Source organism: Ursus americanus, chromosome X, assembly GCF_024610735.1.
Source record: "Ursus americanus isolate L20-20 chromosome X, mUrsAme1.1.p, whole genome shotgun sequence".
Classification (NCBI taxonomy): domain Eukaryota; kingdom Metazoa; phylum Chordata; class Mammalia; order Carnivora; family Ursidae; genus Ursus; species Ursus americanus.
This window is the reverse complement of record NC_142164.1, coordinates 18,510,763-18,524,884: the sequence shown is the minus strand read 5'-3', so window position 1 is coordinate 18,524,884 and position 14,122 is coordinate 18,510,763. Positions and strand designations below refer to the sequence as shown.

At 37.5% G+C, this 14,122-nt stretch overlaps 1 protein-coding gene across 1 annotated transcript in view; it reads left to right on the top strand.

Moving 5' to 3' along the window:
* Window positions 1-13,877, top strand: part of STK26 (serine/threonine kinase 26) — a 51,603-nt gene extending 37,726 nt beyond the window's left edge. Inside the window, exons 4-12 of the mRNA XM_045795966.2 lie at window positions 952-1,008; window positions 5,273-5,381; window positions 5,463-5,620; window positions 7,644-7,829; window positions 8,979-9,127; window positions 10,176-10,269; window positions 10,714-10,776; window positions 10,859-10,995; window positions 12,093-13,877. Of these exons, the coding sequence (XP_045651922.1) occupies window positions 952-1,008; window positions 5,273-5,381; window positions 5,463-5,620; window positions 7,644-7,829; window positions 8,979-9,127; window positions 10,176-10,269; window positions 10,714-10,776; window positions 10,859-10,995; window positions 12,093-12,117 (978 nt within the window). The 3' untranslated portion in view covers window positions 12,118-13,877. The remainder of the gene's footprint in view (window positions 1-951; window positions 1,009-5,272; window positions 5,382-5,462; window positions 5,621-7,643; window positions 7,830-8,978; window positions 9,128-10,175; window positions 10,270-10,713; window positions 10,777-10,858; window positions 10,996-12,092) is intronic.
* The last annotated feature ends 245 nt before the right edge of the window (window positions 13,878-14,122 follow it).

The following is a 14,122-nucleotide window of genomic DNA, read 5'->3' as shown; positions in this document are numbered from 1 at the left end:
ACACCTTACTGAAAAATGGACTTTTAGAACACAAGCCATTCACAGCTTGGCTCCTTGCCAAGATAGTAAAATCAACCGATCCACTTACAGTCAAATTTGTGGTCCCACAAAAATGCGGAGAATACCATTCATGAAATGATTTGGGGAGAGAAGTGTCCCTTGTATTTCAAACTACAGCTGAAAGAAGAAAAGATTTAATGGTTTATTCCAATTTTTTGTGTGCATATGTGTGTGTGCCTGATTTGAAATGTATATACATGTACTTACCCAATTTCTTCTTGTACAACTTACAGTGAAGTTAATTCTACCTGGAGTAATCAAGTAATCCTATGCTTTTCAAGCTACACACTCCCTTTCTCTTAGCCATGTACCTCAGCAGTAGGGGTTGGGGGCGAGGAGAGATAATATCCTTTCTAGGCTCCACATGTGTACCAAAATATCCATTAATCATGGCTGATAAAAGTGATATGGTACATGAGAACCAAAGCCAAAAACTGTAATAAGGCAAACTATCCAGTGTACTCAAACTCTAAAATTACATGGGAAGTGCCCAGAAGCCCCATTTAAAATTTCTACAAGTCTCCATATACCTCCTCATTCTTTAATGTAACTATCTTTTCCTTTCAAAATCATCCGAAATAATAATTTAAGGCTATGGTTTCTTTTTTCTGGGTTTTATAAAAACTGCTAATAGTTCAACAGTAAAAAAAAATAATAATTTGTTCTTCACTTAGCTCTATCACAGACTAAATAGGTTGGAAGGAAGGTCAAGACTCAGAACTTTACTTTCATTTATAATGTTCTATGGAAAAGTATATGCTGGGCTTCAAACAAGTAATTTTAAACTTGTATTTTAGAACCAGTACATTAGTATGTCAGATTTAACATTTTATGCTAGTTTGTTATTTGGCTTAGGTTTGTGATTATTAAGTTGTTTCATGGCTTTTACAGGGTTCAAAATTATGGATTATAATGGAATACCTGGGTGGTGGTTCAGCACTGGATCTTGTAAGTATTTTTAAATAATTACACACATGCACGTCTATACTTTAACTTTTTTCTTTTAACTGGAGTAAGCAATGGCTTTTGGGCAAGCTGAGTGGTTGCTCAGTTATGTTCAAATTAAACACTTTATTCAGGACCACTACCCTTATGTAGATTGAGCTAGATTGCAGGATTGGGCATATTACTGACATTCTTAGAGAGTGTATGAAATGTGAATAGCTTAATGAAATAAAGCTCTGCAAATTAGGACTGTATCTGACAACTGCCATCAGTTTAGAGTTTTACTTTGCAAGAATTCCCCTGCAAAGACAGAGTGTTCTTGGATTTTTAAAAATATGTGATTCAGGTAACTGTCACGAAAACTGGTTCTTGGGTTCTCACCAAATAGGCCTACAGACCCAGTTCCCTACAGAATTCTCTCTGCCCCTCTCTAGGCCATTTGGAAATGTGATGGCATTTTTGGTTGTCATAATGACTTGGAAGTGCTAAGGGCATTTTAGTGGGCAAAGACCAGGATGCTAAAATCCTGTCCTGAGCAGAAGTTTCACCCAATGAAGCTGTGATTACACACAAAATCCGTTTGAGAAACACAGGTTGTTTTCCTCAAGTTGGTGTGGTTCTATCATTGCTGTTTTTTCCCCCTTTTACGTCTTTATTAATATGACATTGTATTTAAAATTCAGTATGCATTACTAGAGGCAACTTTGTGTAGTAGGATGGCCAGTGGGCTGGCCTATAGGAGTTTGAGGTTATGGGGCTAGCTGTCTTCATAACTAAATCTGTGGCTGTGAACCAGACACATAAATTCCTTAGACTTGGATATTCTATAAAACAAAGAAATTATTTCTAAGTTCTCTTCTGTCTTTAATATTATATGACTTATATTTCCTTAGCATGCTTCTGCTTTTGAAATTAGAGAGTATGCTGTTTCTAAAAACAAAGTGTTTTGATGATTAAGATCATCAAGTAATATTTTAACTCTTATTTTCAAGTGGAGATGAGTTTTCCCAACCGTGAGTGATTAAATATTTCTAAAAAGATTTAATCCTCCCTGCCAATGACTCCAAAGTTTCAAATAATCCTATGAACAGAAATGACTGTAAGAGATTTTCTTTCCTTTAAACAGAACCATATTTAAAACATTCTAAAGAAATGGTAATTAAACTTGATGGAGAGTCTCATCTCCTTCTAGGAATTCATCTCATTTTAATCAATTGCTGAGTTATGTAATCCTTCCTTGTGTCTAATCTAATTCTTATATCCTAAAACTTGACTTCATTTTTTCTTTCTCTTTCCTCTCTAGTGATAGAACACAACTGGTGTTTCTTTGTATAATAATCTTTCATGCTTATGGAGTCAGATCTCATTCTTCTCTTGAAGTTAAATGACCCCATTTCCATTTGTCTTGTCACATAGTTTTATTCCACAACAGTGTTTTCATTAGCTCCACAAGAAGCCTGCCAATTGCTCCACGATCCTCCTTTTTCTACTTTTTAAATATTAAGAGCCCGTTCCAAATTGATCAATTACCTTACCTGGTCCCCCAAGGTGCTCACCATATCCCTTCCCTAAAAATCAAGAGACCTAAGTCCTAGTCCTGGTTCTGCCATTGACTAGCTGGCTAATATTGGACAAGCCATTGAACCTCCATGCCTTGATTTCCTCAAATGTTGAATAAAGAAATTTGATTAATAATTGTTCAAGGTTTGTTTCTCCAGCTCGCAGATTCAAGAACACTGTGATTGAATGATAAAGTTCATGTAACTGGCCTTTGTAAGGAGGGCCAATGATGAGAAAATGTGCGGTACAAATGAATGCTAGCATTTGGGGAATTTAAGAAAGGATTAGGTTGGAGGGAGGGCACTGCTATTAGGGACAAGAGAAAACAAGAGGGATGCTGGGAAGAAAATATTTCTCACTTTAAACTGGTGCCCAGCTAAAGGAGTGTGATTATTACTTGTAACTGACATCAGCATTTTAGAGTGTATACCTCAAGATTCTCTCCCATTCTTGAAAAAAAACTTAGTTGTATATGAACAGACTTTGTGCATATTGTAGGTTATTTTATGGAATTGATCATACCTGACTTCCTTCCAGGAAGAATTGCGATAGCTTACAACAAAAACTCATACAATAAAGCTAATAGAATAAAATAGGAGCACCAAAGAAAAAAGTTGGAAACAATTTGCTAATAAGAGAAGGCATAACGTAATGTGCTGCATTAGGACCAGCTGAAAGTCAAAGGAGTGGGGGACAGCCCTAGGCCCACAAGTATAGTCTGTGAAAGAGCAGATGTCCCTCTCTTGCATGCGCTCAGTGGACAATAGAGGCAGATTACCCAAGGCCAGTATGCGGCGCCGGAGGCAGAGATATTAGCTATTAGAGACATTGGAGTGGTCTTCAGTCATTGAGGAGAAGTTCAATTATGCACTCCAAGGCCAGTGGACCAAGATTTCAGCATTATCTCTCCCAAGGTTGTACTGCAAATAAAAAACCAGTCTCTGTTCCATCGACTTTACCTTCATTCTCATTCCAACTCCCTTTTTTCCTCCTTTACTCATTGTTGTCAACATGGCTAAGGAAACATTTTAACCACAAGCCTTGAAATAGTTTTCTGTCTGATAATGAACCAGAAAAACCCAGCTGTAGCACCCCATTCCCATTGCCCTGCCATGGAGTCTGCCCCTCCCAGCCTCCCCCAGTACCCCCTTCATTGAGATTGTACTTCTCCTGAATTTTAAACTGGACCTAAATATACCCGATAAGCTAGTGGGTCTATAAGACCCCTTTTTTGTTTGTTTTTATGAAAATGTATTTTTTAAAAAATTCTGTATTACGTAATTCACTGGCTTATCCAGACCACTTTTGGAAGTCCTTGAGAATGACAAGTAGTATCTCTTACAGACCTTGCCCTATTTCTTAAGTAACTGAGGCTATACCGCCTCTGCCCCTGTCAACATGTTACGATCAGTGATACTAACTACGAATCCTTAGTATGACCTTTGTCTCTCAGTTATTTGTTAGTCCCTCAGAATTTCATTGCCAGCAATCAATAAAATGCCATTTTCGTCTCTGAGAATAACTTTAATCACTCCTGTTTAAATAGAAGCTTTTGGGATGGAAGTTGATAGATTTATAAGTAAATAGATAATGTTACCTAGGAAAGGCACCTATTGAACTATGGACATCCCCGGAGTATACTATATATCCAGACCGCAGTTAATATTCAATGGTGAGACTGAAGTACGGGTTCTATTTTAAGCTGTTAAATTTCAACATGAAAGTGCCCTTTATTCAGAATAAATATGGCATTCATGAAAGATGAAATACACAAGGTGCCAAAGAGCTGTGAATCCCTCCCAGTGTGAGGCAGAGTGGGCGATGTTTGATTTTCACCACCTCTTCCCTCCTTCCAGCAAACAGAACTCTACCTCAGCGCTGACTTTAGATTCCCACCCTTTCCTGTAATAATACTGTACAGTCCACTGTTTGTGCTTTATGAGGTACCAGAATTTTAAAATAACCATTTATTTTAAAGAGAGATTTTCAGATATTCCATTACAAGTTCTCCTGAAACCTAATCATTGCTTTCCTTGTATTCCAGTTGGAACTATTGGCTTTGGTACAGGGATGGGGAAAGAAAAGGAAATGTGTTATATTTATTTGAAAACTGTATCCCTTCACGATTTATCTTTTTTTTTCTTTTTTTACAATGTAAGTCTGAATAGATTAATTATCATATTCCTGGCTAACTTGTAAAATTCAGTCTCAAAAAGGCTCTCGGCTTTCCAAAGTGATTGAGAGACCCAAATGCTAAGAACTGTGCTGTGGGCTGACTGATCTCAAAATCAGTTTAGTGTAAATAGTTAATCATTTAAATAGCCAACACCAAAATTTAAGTAGCTGATTTCTTTTTTTCCTAGCCAAAAAAGAAAAGAAAGCTAGTTCTGTCATTGTTTAAGCATATTTCTTAAATCTTGGACGTAAATATTTAGGAACCTCCAGACTTGGAACTGGTACAGAGGTCACACTGCTTGTATTATCTGTCGAGATTAAATCTAATCATTTAAAAACTCTTTCAGCCCTTTGACTTAACTTGTTTACTCTCTTCCCTCACCTTTTAAATTGTTTTCCCCTTTGTTTCAATATTGTCTTCATAAGCAGAATTGCTTCGTATATCTAAGTGATTCCTTATTTCAAAGGTAATATCAAGTTTGAACTAGATTGTTTGGATGTGTATAAAAGTGTGTGTGTTTTCCCCCCTCAGCTTCGAGCTGGTCCATTTGATGAGTTCCAGATCGCTACTATGCTAAAGGAAATTTTGAAAGGTCTGGACTATCTGCATTCAGAAAAGAAAATTCACCGAGACATAAAAGGTATACAAAAATCTTATATGAACCTGAGAAACATAGCTGCATTCTGAGGAAGCTGAGGGGTTTTGTTTCTTTTTTCCCCAGCTGCCAACGTCTTGCTGTCAGAACAAGGAGATGTTAAACTGGCTGACTTTGGAGTTGCTGGCCAGCTGACAGACACACAAATCAAAAGAAATACCTTTGTGGGAACACCATTCTGGATGGCTCCTGAAGTTATTCAACAGTCAGCTTATGACTCAAAAGTAAAGTGTTACCTGTACAAAACTGTTCTGTTTTTAATAATAGGTTTTATATAGCATGCTATTTTCTGTGAAAAAAAACTGCCCTGATTTTCCTTCTTTTAAAAGTATTTCGAAAGCTAGTGTTATGTCAAGTGTTGCTGCTAAATCGTAAGTTCTCAGGATGCTGATAATATTCGGACCCTATTCCCTTCAGTAGCCTTCCCTCCCACTTAGAATAAAATCCAAGGTCCTTACTATCACCTACACAGCTGTCCATGATCTGGCCTCCAGCCTCATCTCCTTTTACTCTCCTCTGTATTCTGTCTCCTTGGACCACAGGGGCCTCACTGCTGTTCCTCAAACATATCAAGGACCCCTCTGGCCTCAGGACGTTTGCACTCACCCTTCCCTCTATCTGGAATAACCTTTCTTCCAATCAGGTCTCTGCTTAAACATTACCTCAGCGTAGGGGTGCTTGGGTGGCACAGTCAGTGAGGCATCCAACTCTGGGTTTCGACTCAGGTCATGATCTTGGGGTTGTGGGATCAGCCTCATGTCGGGCTCGGTGCTCGGCGTGGAGTCTGCTTGAGATTCTCTCCCTCTCTCTCTGTCCCTCCCCCCCTAAAATAAATAAATAAATAAATAAATAAACAAATAAATAAATAAATAAATAAATAAATAAATAAATAAATAAGTGAGAGAGAGAGAGAAAGAGACTTAAGTTGTTTTCATGTCTTGCTATTATAAATAATGCTGCAATAGAGATGGGGTCAGCTCTCTTTTCAAGTGAGTGTTTTTGTTCTCCTTGGAAAAATGTCTATTCTGATTTTCTGCCTATTTTTTATTATTTTATTTTATTTTATTTTTTTATTTTATAATGTTACATTAGTGACCATACAGCACATCATTAGTTTTTGATGTAGTGCTCCATGCTTCATTGTTTGCGCATAACACCCAGTGCACCATGCAATACGTGCCCTCCTTAATACCCATCACCGAGCTAGCCCATCCCCCCCACCCCCCTCCCCTCTAAAACCCTCAGTTTGTTTCCCGGAGTCCATAGTCTCTCATGGTTCGTCTCCCCCTCTGATTTCCGCCCCCTTCAGTTTTCCCTTCCTTCTCCTACCGATCTCCCTGCTATTTCTTATGTTCCATAAATGAGTGAAACCATATAATAGTTGTCTTTCTCTGCTTGACTTATTTCGCTTAGCATTATCTCCTCCAGTCCCATCCATGTTGCTGCAAATGTTGGGTAATCGTTCTTTCTGATGGCTGAGTAATATTCCATCGTATATATGGACCACATCTTCTTTATCCATTCGTCTGTCGAAGGGCATTTCGGCTCCTTCCAGTTTGGCTATTGTGGACAATGCTGCTGTGAACATTGGGGTACATGTGCCCCTTCTTTTCACTACATCTATATCTTTGGGGTAAATACCCAGTAGTGCAATTGCTGGGTCATAAGCCTAAAATAAATAAATAAATCTTAAAAAAAGAAAAACATTACCTCACAGAGTAGTCTTCCCTAGCCATCCTGTGTAAATTTGCAGCCCCCCATCAGTCATTATTCCCTCATCCTGATTTTATTCTTTTCTTCACAGAACTTAGCACCATCTGACATCATATTATTTATTTACTTACCTGTCTCTTTTGTTGGAGCACAAGCCCCTTGAGAGCAGGAATTTTTGTCTGCTTTATTCACCACCTGAATCCTCAGTGCCTAGAATGTGGTGCCTGGCAAAATGTTAGGGAATTTGATAGTTTTTTTTTAAATAAATGAATTCAATTAATAAAAATTTATTACATTCACATAACATTTCTTGAGGCACTTTATTTTTTTTAAGATTGATTGATTGATTGATTGATTTCCTCTCTACCCCCAATGTGGGCTTGAACTTGTGAGCCCAAGATCAAGAGTCACATGCTCGTCTGAGCCAGGCACCCCTCTTGAGACACTTGAATATCATGTGACCCACAGGCTATTTCATGGCAGTCTGTTGGAATGGAATTTCGAGCTAATACTTTTTCCTCTGTCTTATGTCAGGCTGACATTTGGTCATTGGGAATCACTGCTATTGAGCTAGCCAAAGGAGAGCCACCTAACTCTGATATGCATCCGATGAGAGTTCTGTTCCTTATTCCAAAAAACAATCCTCCAACTCTTGTTGGAGACTTTACTAAGTCCTTTAAGGAGTTTATTGACGCTTGCCTGAACAAAGATCCATCATTTGTGAGTATATATTGCTATTACTACTGTTTGGTTTTGATTATTAAGTCTGTATAAGCGAATGTGGTTTTTCTACAGTGAGGAATACAGTGCATGTGAAAATTGTCTAAGATCCGTCTAGGAACTTGGTTCTTCCTTCTCTCTTGCTAATTCTGTTCAGTTCTTAACAAGATCCTTACTTCCTTTTCTCCTTCCCCTGTATCTTTTTCTCTTTCTCGTGGTCGCTAGCTCCTTCCTTATTCTGTTGATCATTTCTTATTTCAGAGGGCAAGAATGTGAGAAATAAAGTTCCTGCTATAGGAAGTCATTATTAAAGAACATGTGTAACTATCCACAGGGATTTTTATTCAACTGTGTTTTCATTTTTCATGAAAAGTGATGTGTGTGTTTCACTTTTTTAAAATTTAATGTTGAGAAATTCCAGCATATGAAGTTGTATGCTTTTACTGAAGTCTAGTGAACTCCACTCATTTACCTGACAGATTTGATCACAGTTGCTTTACTGTTTCTAAAATAAAGCTGCCTGGTGACTTCTAGAAGCTAGAAGTATACAAGAACTAAGCTTTAATGTAACTGTTTTTAAACTGAGAATGAATATTCTGATATTAATCAAACCCTAGGGGAGAAATAGCCCCCCACAGCACCTGGTGTTTGCATTTAGATGCACCATGAATTAATGTGTGATGAAGAAAGGATTAATGTGGGGATCATATGATGTGTGCAGATGATAGTAAAGCTACAGCCTTGCTAGTTGTCATCCATTTTTTCAACTTACAGTAAATATAAGAAGAGTATTTGAAAGCACTATGTTGAAATGTTTTTAAATTTTTAACTGATTTTCAAAATCCTGCCATGTGTTTCTCTGCTTTTGTGAGGGTCCTGCCTGCCAGTTTGGGGTAGGTAGGCCACCTTTTTGCCCACTGGGCTTGAACAAATTGGTACCAAGGTAGTAAATTTAACTGGGTTGCCTTGAGCCACTTTAAAAAGTAGAATTAGCTGTGTGTTGCCCTACAGCATTTTAGTTGTCCTCATGTTTGTAGACCTACTTTTCAGATGTACCTTTTCTGCTTAATAATTGAAATAATTTTTTACCACCCCTTGCAATCATAAAGAGCCTAGAAGTATTCATGCGTTCTTCATATTTCTCCCTAGCGTCCTACAGCTAAAGAACTTCTGAAACACAAATTCATTGTAAAAAATTCAAAGAAGACTTCTTATCTGACCGAACTGATAGATCGATTTAAGAGATGGAAGGCAGAAGGGCACAGTGATGATGAATCTGATTCCGAGGGCTCTGATTCGTACGTACAAATCATTTAATTTTTATGTAGGCAGCCCATTCTAATGTTGCCTGTCTTTTAACTACTATCCACTATGCTTTCTCTAGCATAAAATATAAACCTCATTTTAAAATTTTACTGTAAAAACCGTGGAAGTCTTTTAAAATCACAGTTTGTGGAGTATAATGAATTTGGAAACGGTTTTTCTTAGAAGTGAATTGCTCTAGTTGTAGATGGTCTCGGTCTAACCCCTAGTGGATACTTGAGTATATTACAAAATTTTGGAACAAGATTCAGTTAAAAGTTAGTTTGCCCAGAGTGGTAAGGGGCTATGTCTTCTCATACTTTGGGGAAAACCTGCAAAATCCTTCTGGAGAACTGACCTCCAGGTCTTTCCTACCCCTTGGCCACGTACTAAACTGGGATCAGACTGATAGATTTAAATATTCATCTATGTATGATTTCCACCCCCCTAAAAAAGTTCCACTGTTTTTCTAACTGCAGCATTCGCCTTTACATCTTAGATTCTAAGTCCATAACTTAATGTAGACCAAGGAAGTCTGTAGGTTACACCAGAATTTACTCTTCCACTGGCCGAATTGGCACAAAGGCAACACGAAATTTCTTTCACTAATACTCTCAGAGTCCTGCATTTATGAGAAATTGCCCCACTTTTGAAAAGAATCAAAAATACCAGGATGATTTTTGTGCCCTGTTGTAATGGTTTGTTGGCCATGGCTGCCCGTGAAAGTAGCCCGTGGAACTTTAAAAAAAAGAATCAAAAGCCACACTTGAGGAGATCCTGATGCGGTCAGTGGGGAGGGTGGGGGCAGGCCTTTATTTATGTGGTAAGAGGTCTCCACATGCGATTCTGATGCACACTTAGGACTTGAGGACCACTGCTCTTCTTCTTCAGTAGATTGTAGTATCCACCTGAAACTGAGATCGAATGCTTTTTTATACTATGATTTTTTATATATTGGAATAACTCTTCAGAGTCTGGCTGCATTGATTTGGTATTTTCACCAAGCTTAATTACTTAGGAATGTATTTTGAACCATCTCTTTAGGGAACCCACCAGCAGAGAAAATAATACTCATCCTGAATGGAGCTTTACCACCGTGCGAAAGAAGCCTGATCCAAAGAAACTACAGAATGGGGCAGTATGTGCATGGCAATGATCACTTCCTCTCAATAGACTCTTCAGACTAATGTAGTGAGATTATGATGGCCAAAAATTATTAGAATTTAATACCCCTAAATGCCCACCTACCTCACTGTATCCACAGTATGCTTCATTAGTCATTAATTTTGAGCCAATTAAGTAAAGGTCTATGGAGGTCGTTTAAGTGGCCATCGGCATGTTTTTAAATGCAAGTTACCTAGACATGCATAAACCCAGTGTAATTGTGGATATCTATCTGTTGTAATCCTAGAGGTTAGAGACCTTCTGGATAATGGATGGGTGGGAAGGAAGCATGGAGACGTGCCTTATATTGGCTCTTTTGGGAGGGAGGTTTCAAATTAGTGCTCGCTTGTTACAGAATAAGAAAACCATGACTTACTGTGTTAATTTCATGTGCATAATCTGTATTATTTGTTCCAAGGAGCAAGATCTTGTGCAAACCCTGAGCTGTTTGTCTATGATAATCACACCTGCGTTTGCTGAAGTAAGTATGGATTCATTAGCTTTCAGTATCTATGTTAAGAAGTCTAGTAATTTTAAATGTTATTGCTATTGATCTTTCTCAGCTTAAACAGCAGGATGAGAATAACGCTAGCAGGAATCAGGCAATTGAAGAACTTGAGAAAAGTATTGCTGTGGCCGAAGCCGCCTGTCCTGGCATCACGGATAAAATGGTGAAGAAATTAATTGAAAAATTTCAAAAGTAAGCTTGAAATGTCATGTAAGAAATTATTTTGACATTTTCTGTGGGATGTTTATGATACAATGTGATCACCTTGATTCAGTCATTTCAACTATTCACTTCTTAATAGTTGTATGTTTAAAACTGTTTTGTTTGTTGCCCATCTTTAAACACGAGCTTTTGGAATTGTTATCTTCGAGCATTACAAAGTACTTTTCCCGCTGCAAGAAATGGCCTGTTTTGTTTATTTCTCCTTTGCCTGCTAGTAGGGGTATAGACGAAAGGTCTCGGAGTTTATTTTTATTTGGGCCCTTGTAAATACCATTTAGGAATGCTTTCATTCTTGCCACTACCCTCATCACACCACTGTTCACATAGTTTCCATTGCTAAAGTTCTTACATTTAGCCCCTGTAAGAAAAGTTAAGGGAGGGATTTTAGGTAGGTCCTTATGATTGACTTCAGTTTCCACACTGTCTCAAATTGTTGGTTTAACTTTGTTAAGTCATACAGTTAATGTTTAAGTTCTCTTTTGAAACCAGACTTTTGTATGCGTGCACAAGCATACACACAACTCCTTAGCTCCAGCGGAATAAAGCAATACTAATTCTAGTCTCAATCCCATTATATCGCTTCTCGGTGCATCTTTCTACTTGTTTGTATTTGTGATGGCACTGGGATCAAGTTGGAGCAAACTACACACTCTTCTATCTGATGAAGCCTATTTGTCCTCATACACTAAAGCTCCTCTTCAAAATCCCTTAGATTTTCATGGACAACTTCCCGCTCTTTTCCAATTTGCAAACAAATCAATTGGAGGTTGTCAAATCAGATATGGAAGGGATTTTGTTTTTAAGTGGGCCCCACACGGAGCCTGAACTCACCACCCTGAGATCAAGACCTGAGCTGAGATCAAGAGTCAGACACTTAACCGACTGAGCCACCCAGGCGCCCCTACAGAAGAGATTTTTGAACTTCTTTATATTTTAACGTCTACCTGATGAGATTCAGTAAAAGAGTTTAGTTTGCTGAATCAGTACCTTTACTGCAGAGTTCATACAGATGAGGAATATAAATATGTGTAGTTGTATATCGGTTTAAGTTTTTCTTCATTTTATAGGTGTTCAGCAGATGAATCTCCCTAAGCAACTCCTTATTATTGGCTTCTGTTTCATACGGACCCAGAGAAACCCACCAAAGCTACTTCAAGCTTAACGATGCTTAACTCATGAGCTCCATGTGCCTTTTGGATCTTTGCAACATTGAAGATTTGGAAGAAGCTCTTCAACTATTTTGTGATGGTGTTTATCATTTTATATTTTAAAGAGATTATTTTGTAAGGAATATCTTTTAATACTATAGTTTCACCTGTATTCTACTAAATGTTGAGATACAGTTTTGCTTTTAGGTATCATTATTACTTAAGTTACTGGGATGAATACCTCTCATGTTTTGATCTTTAGTTAAATGTACACTCATGAAACATACAGGTCTTTCAAAGTCATCCTAAGTACTCAACGTACTCAAAACACTTTAAAAAAAAAAAACACGAGCATATTCTAAAAATGACTATTGGTGGGGAGGTGAAAACAAGTCATATCTTCTTAAAAGGGAAGTTTTTAATAAGCTCTTGGAAACGAAACCTGAAAAGTATTGACTCCCTCTACCGAGTTGGGATGATTTTCCGGGTAGCTCAATGACGATCTCATTTGAGAGCCCTGTGTTTGAAGCATTTATAGGCAACATGTAGCAACAGAGGTACCTCTTGGTGTGCAGTATTGACCTTCTCTTGCAGAAGAGGCAGTTAACCCTTATTTAACATGGTTGGAAATTTAAAGCAATACTAACTAGCCAAGTATGGGTTTTTGGTGATACTGGAGGAATTAGTCAGGCTTCGTTTTTAAAATCTTCAACTCATAGCGCATATTATATGCTTGGATTTGGGGAGCTTAAGTAAAAGCTGATAATCATGTGATTAAGTACCTGATCAACAGGTATGAATATAACTTACACCAGCATATTTTTGTCATGGTAGTGAGATGTCCTATAAACTATTTATACATTTTTGTTCTTCATAATTATCCAGTACATAAACATCATATGTTCATTTTTGAAAGGGTATTTAAGTAAGCATTTTCTAGTTCCTATGAAAATAACCATAGTACAGGATGATCTGTGTCCGTACAAAAGTTAAGTTAGACTGTACAGTTAATTTTCAGTTATATTTATGGTACTGTTACATGGGTAATACCTTTTTTCTTTTAAGCCCAGTATATATATTATGCCTGCCTAAGTTCTGAACTGAGGCTATATTTCAGTAGTTGTAGAATTATTGATATTAATTAGTTTTGGTAGTTAACGTTTTATTGTTTGGATCTGCACAGTTTGGTTTTTGCACAGAAGTCATTTCTAAAAATCGGAATAATTGCCAAATATTAGAAGAAAGGTGTTCTTCAAGTAAAGAATACAGTTTTTAGTCAAAGTGGCCATTACCTCTTCTCTTTCTGTAATAATACAGACACTTGAATAAGTTGTGGTCATGTCATATGCCAAGAAAGTTCTTTTCATTGGTGCCTATACTGTAACAATTACTTTTAACGCATTGTATTTTGAAGTAATGGTTCAGTTGAAATTTTCTCCTGCTATGTGACTGAAACGCAATTACAGTTTATAATCTGTAGAGGTCTAGAACTAATTTTGCAACTCATATCATGGTTTGAATGAGTATTTTTGTAAAAGCAAAAGCAACGAATTTATAAATGGGTTATTTGGAACTTTACAACACAGCTGTATCATTGGTAGGAATTATATTGCTTATTCATTAGAGTTATTAGTCCTGTAAACTGTTTCTAGCATACTCCAGTGTTGTGGGGGGTTTAAAAATAAATATTTAAATTTCATGGTCCTCAGCATTTGTTTTCTTGAGGTGGGGGTATGGGGCGGAATTTTAATTGTTTCAGATTTTGTCTCCTCTGCCCTTTAATTTGTTGTTGGAACTTTAACACCAACGTCTCCATTGGAAACTAAAAGGTATTCTTCAGATTTAAGCATTGATTATAGCTACAGTGCATATCTGTGCCCGTCCCAACAAAATTACTGATAGAGTCCTCTTTCATTCAGAAATGCCGTAGGTTAGACAGTATGTTGTGT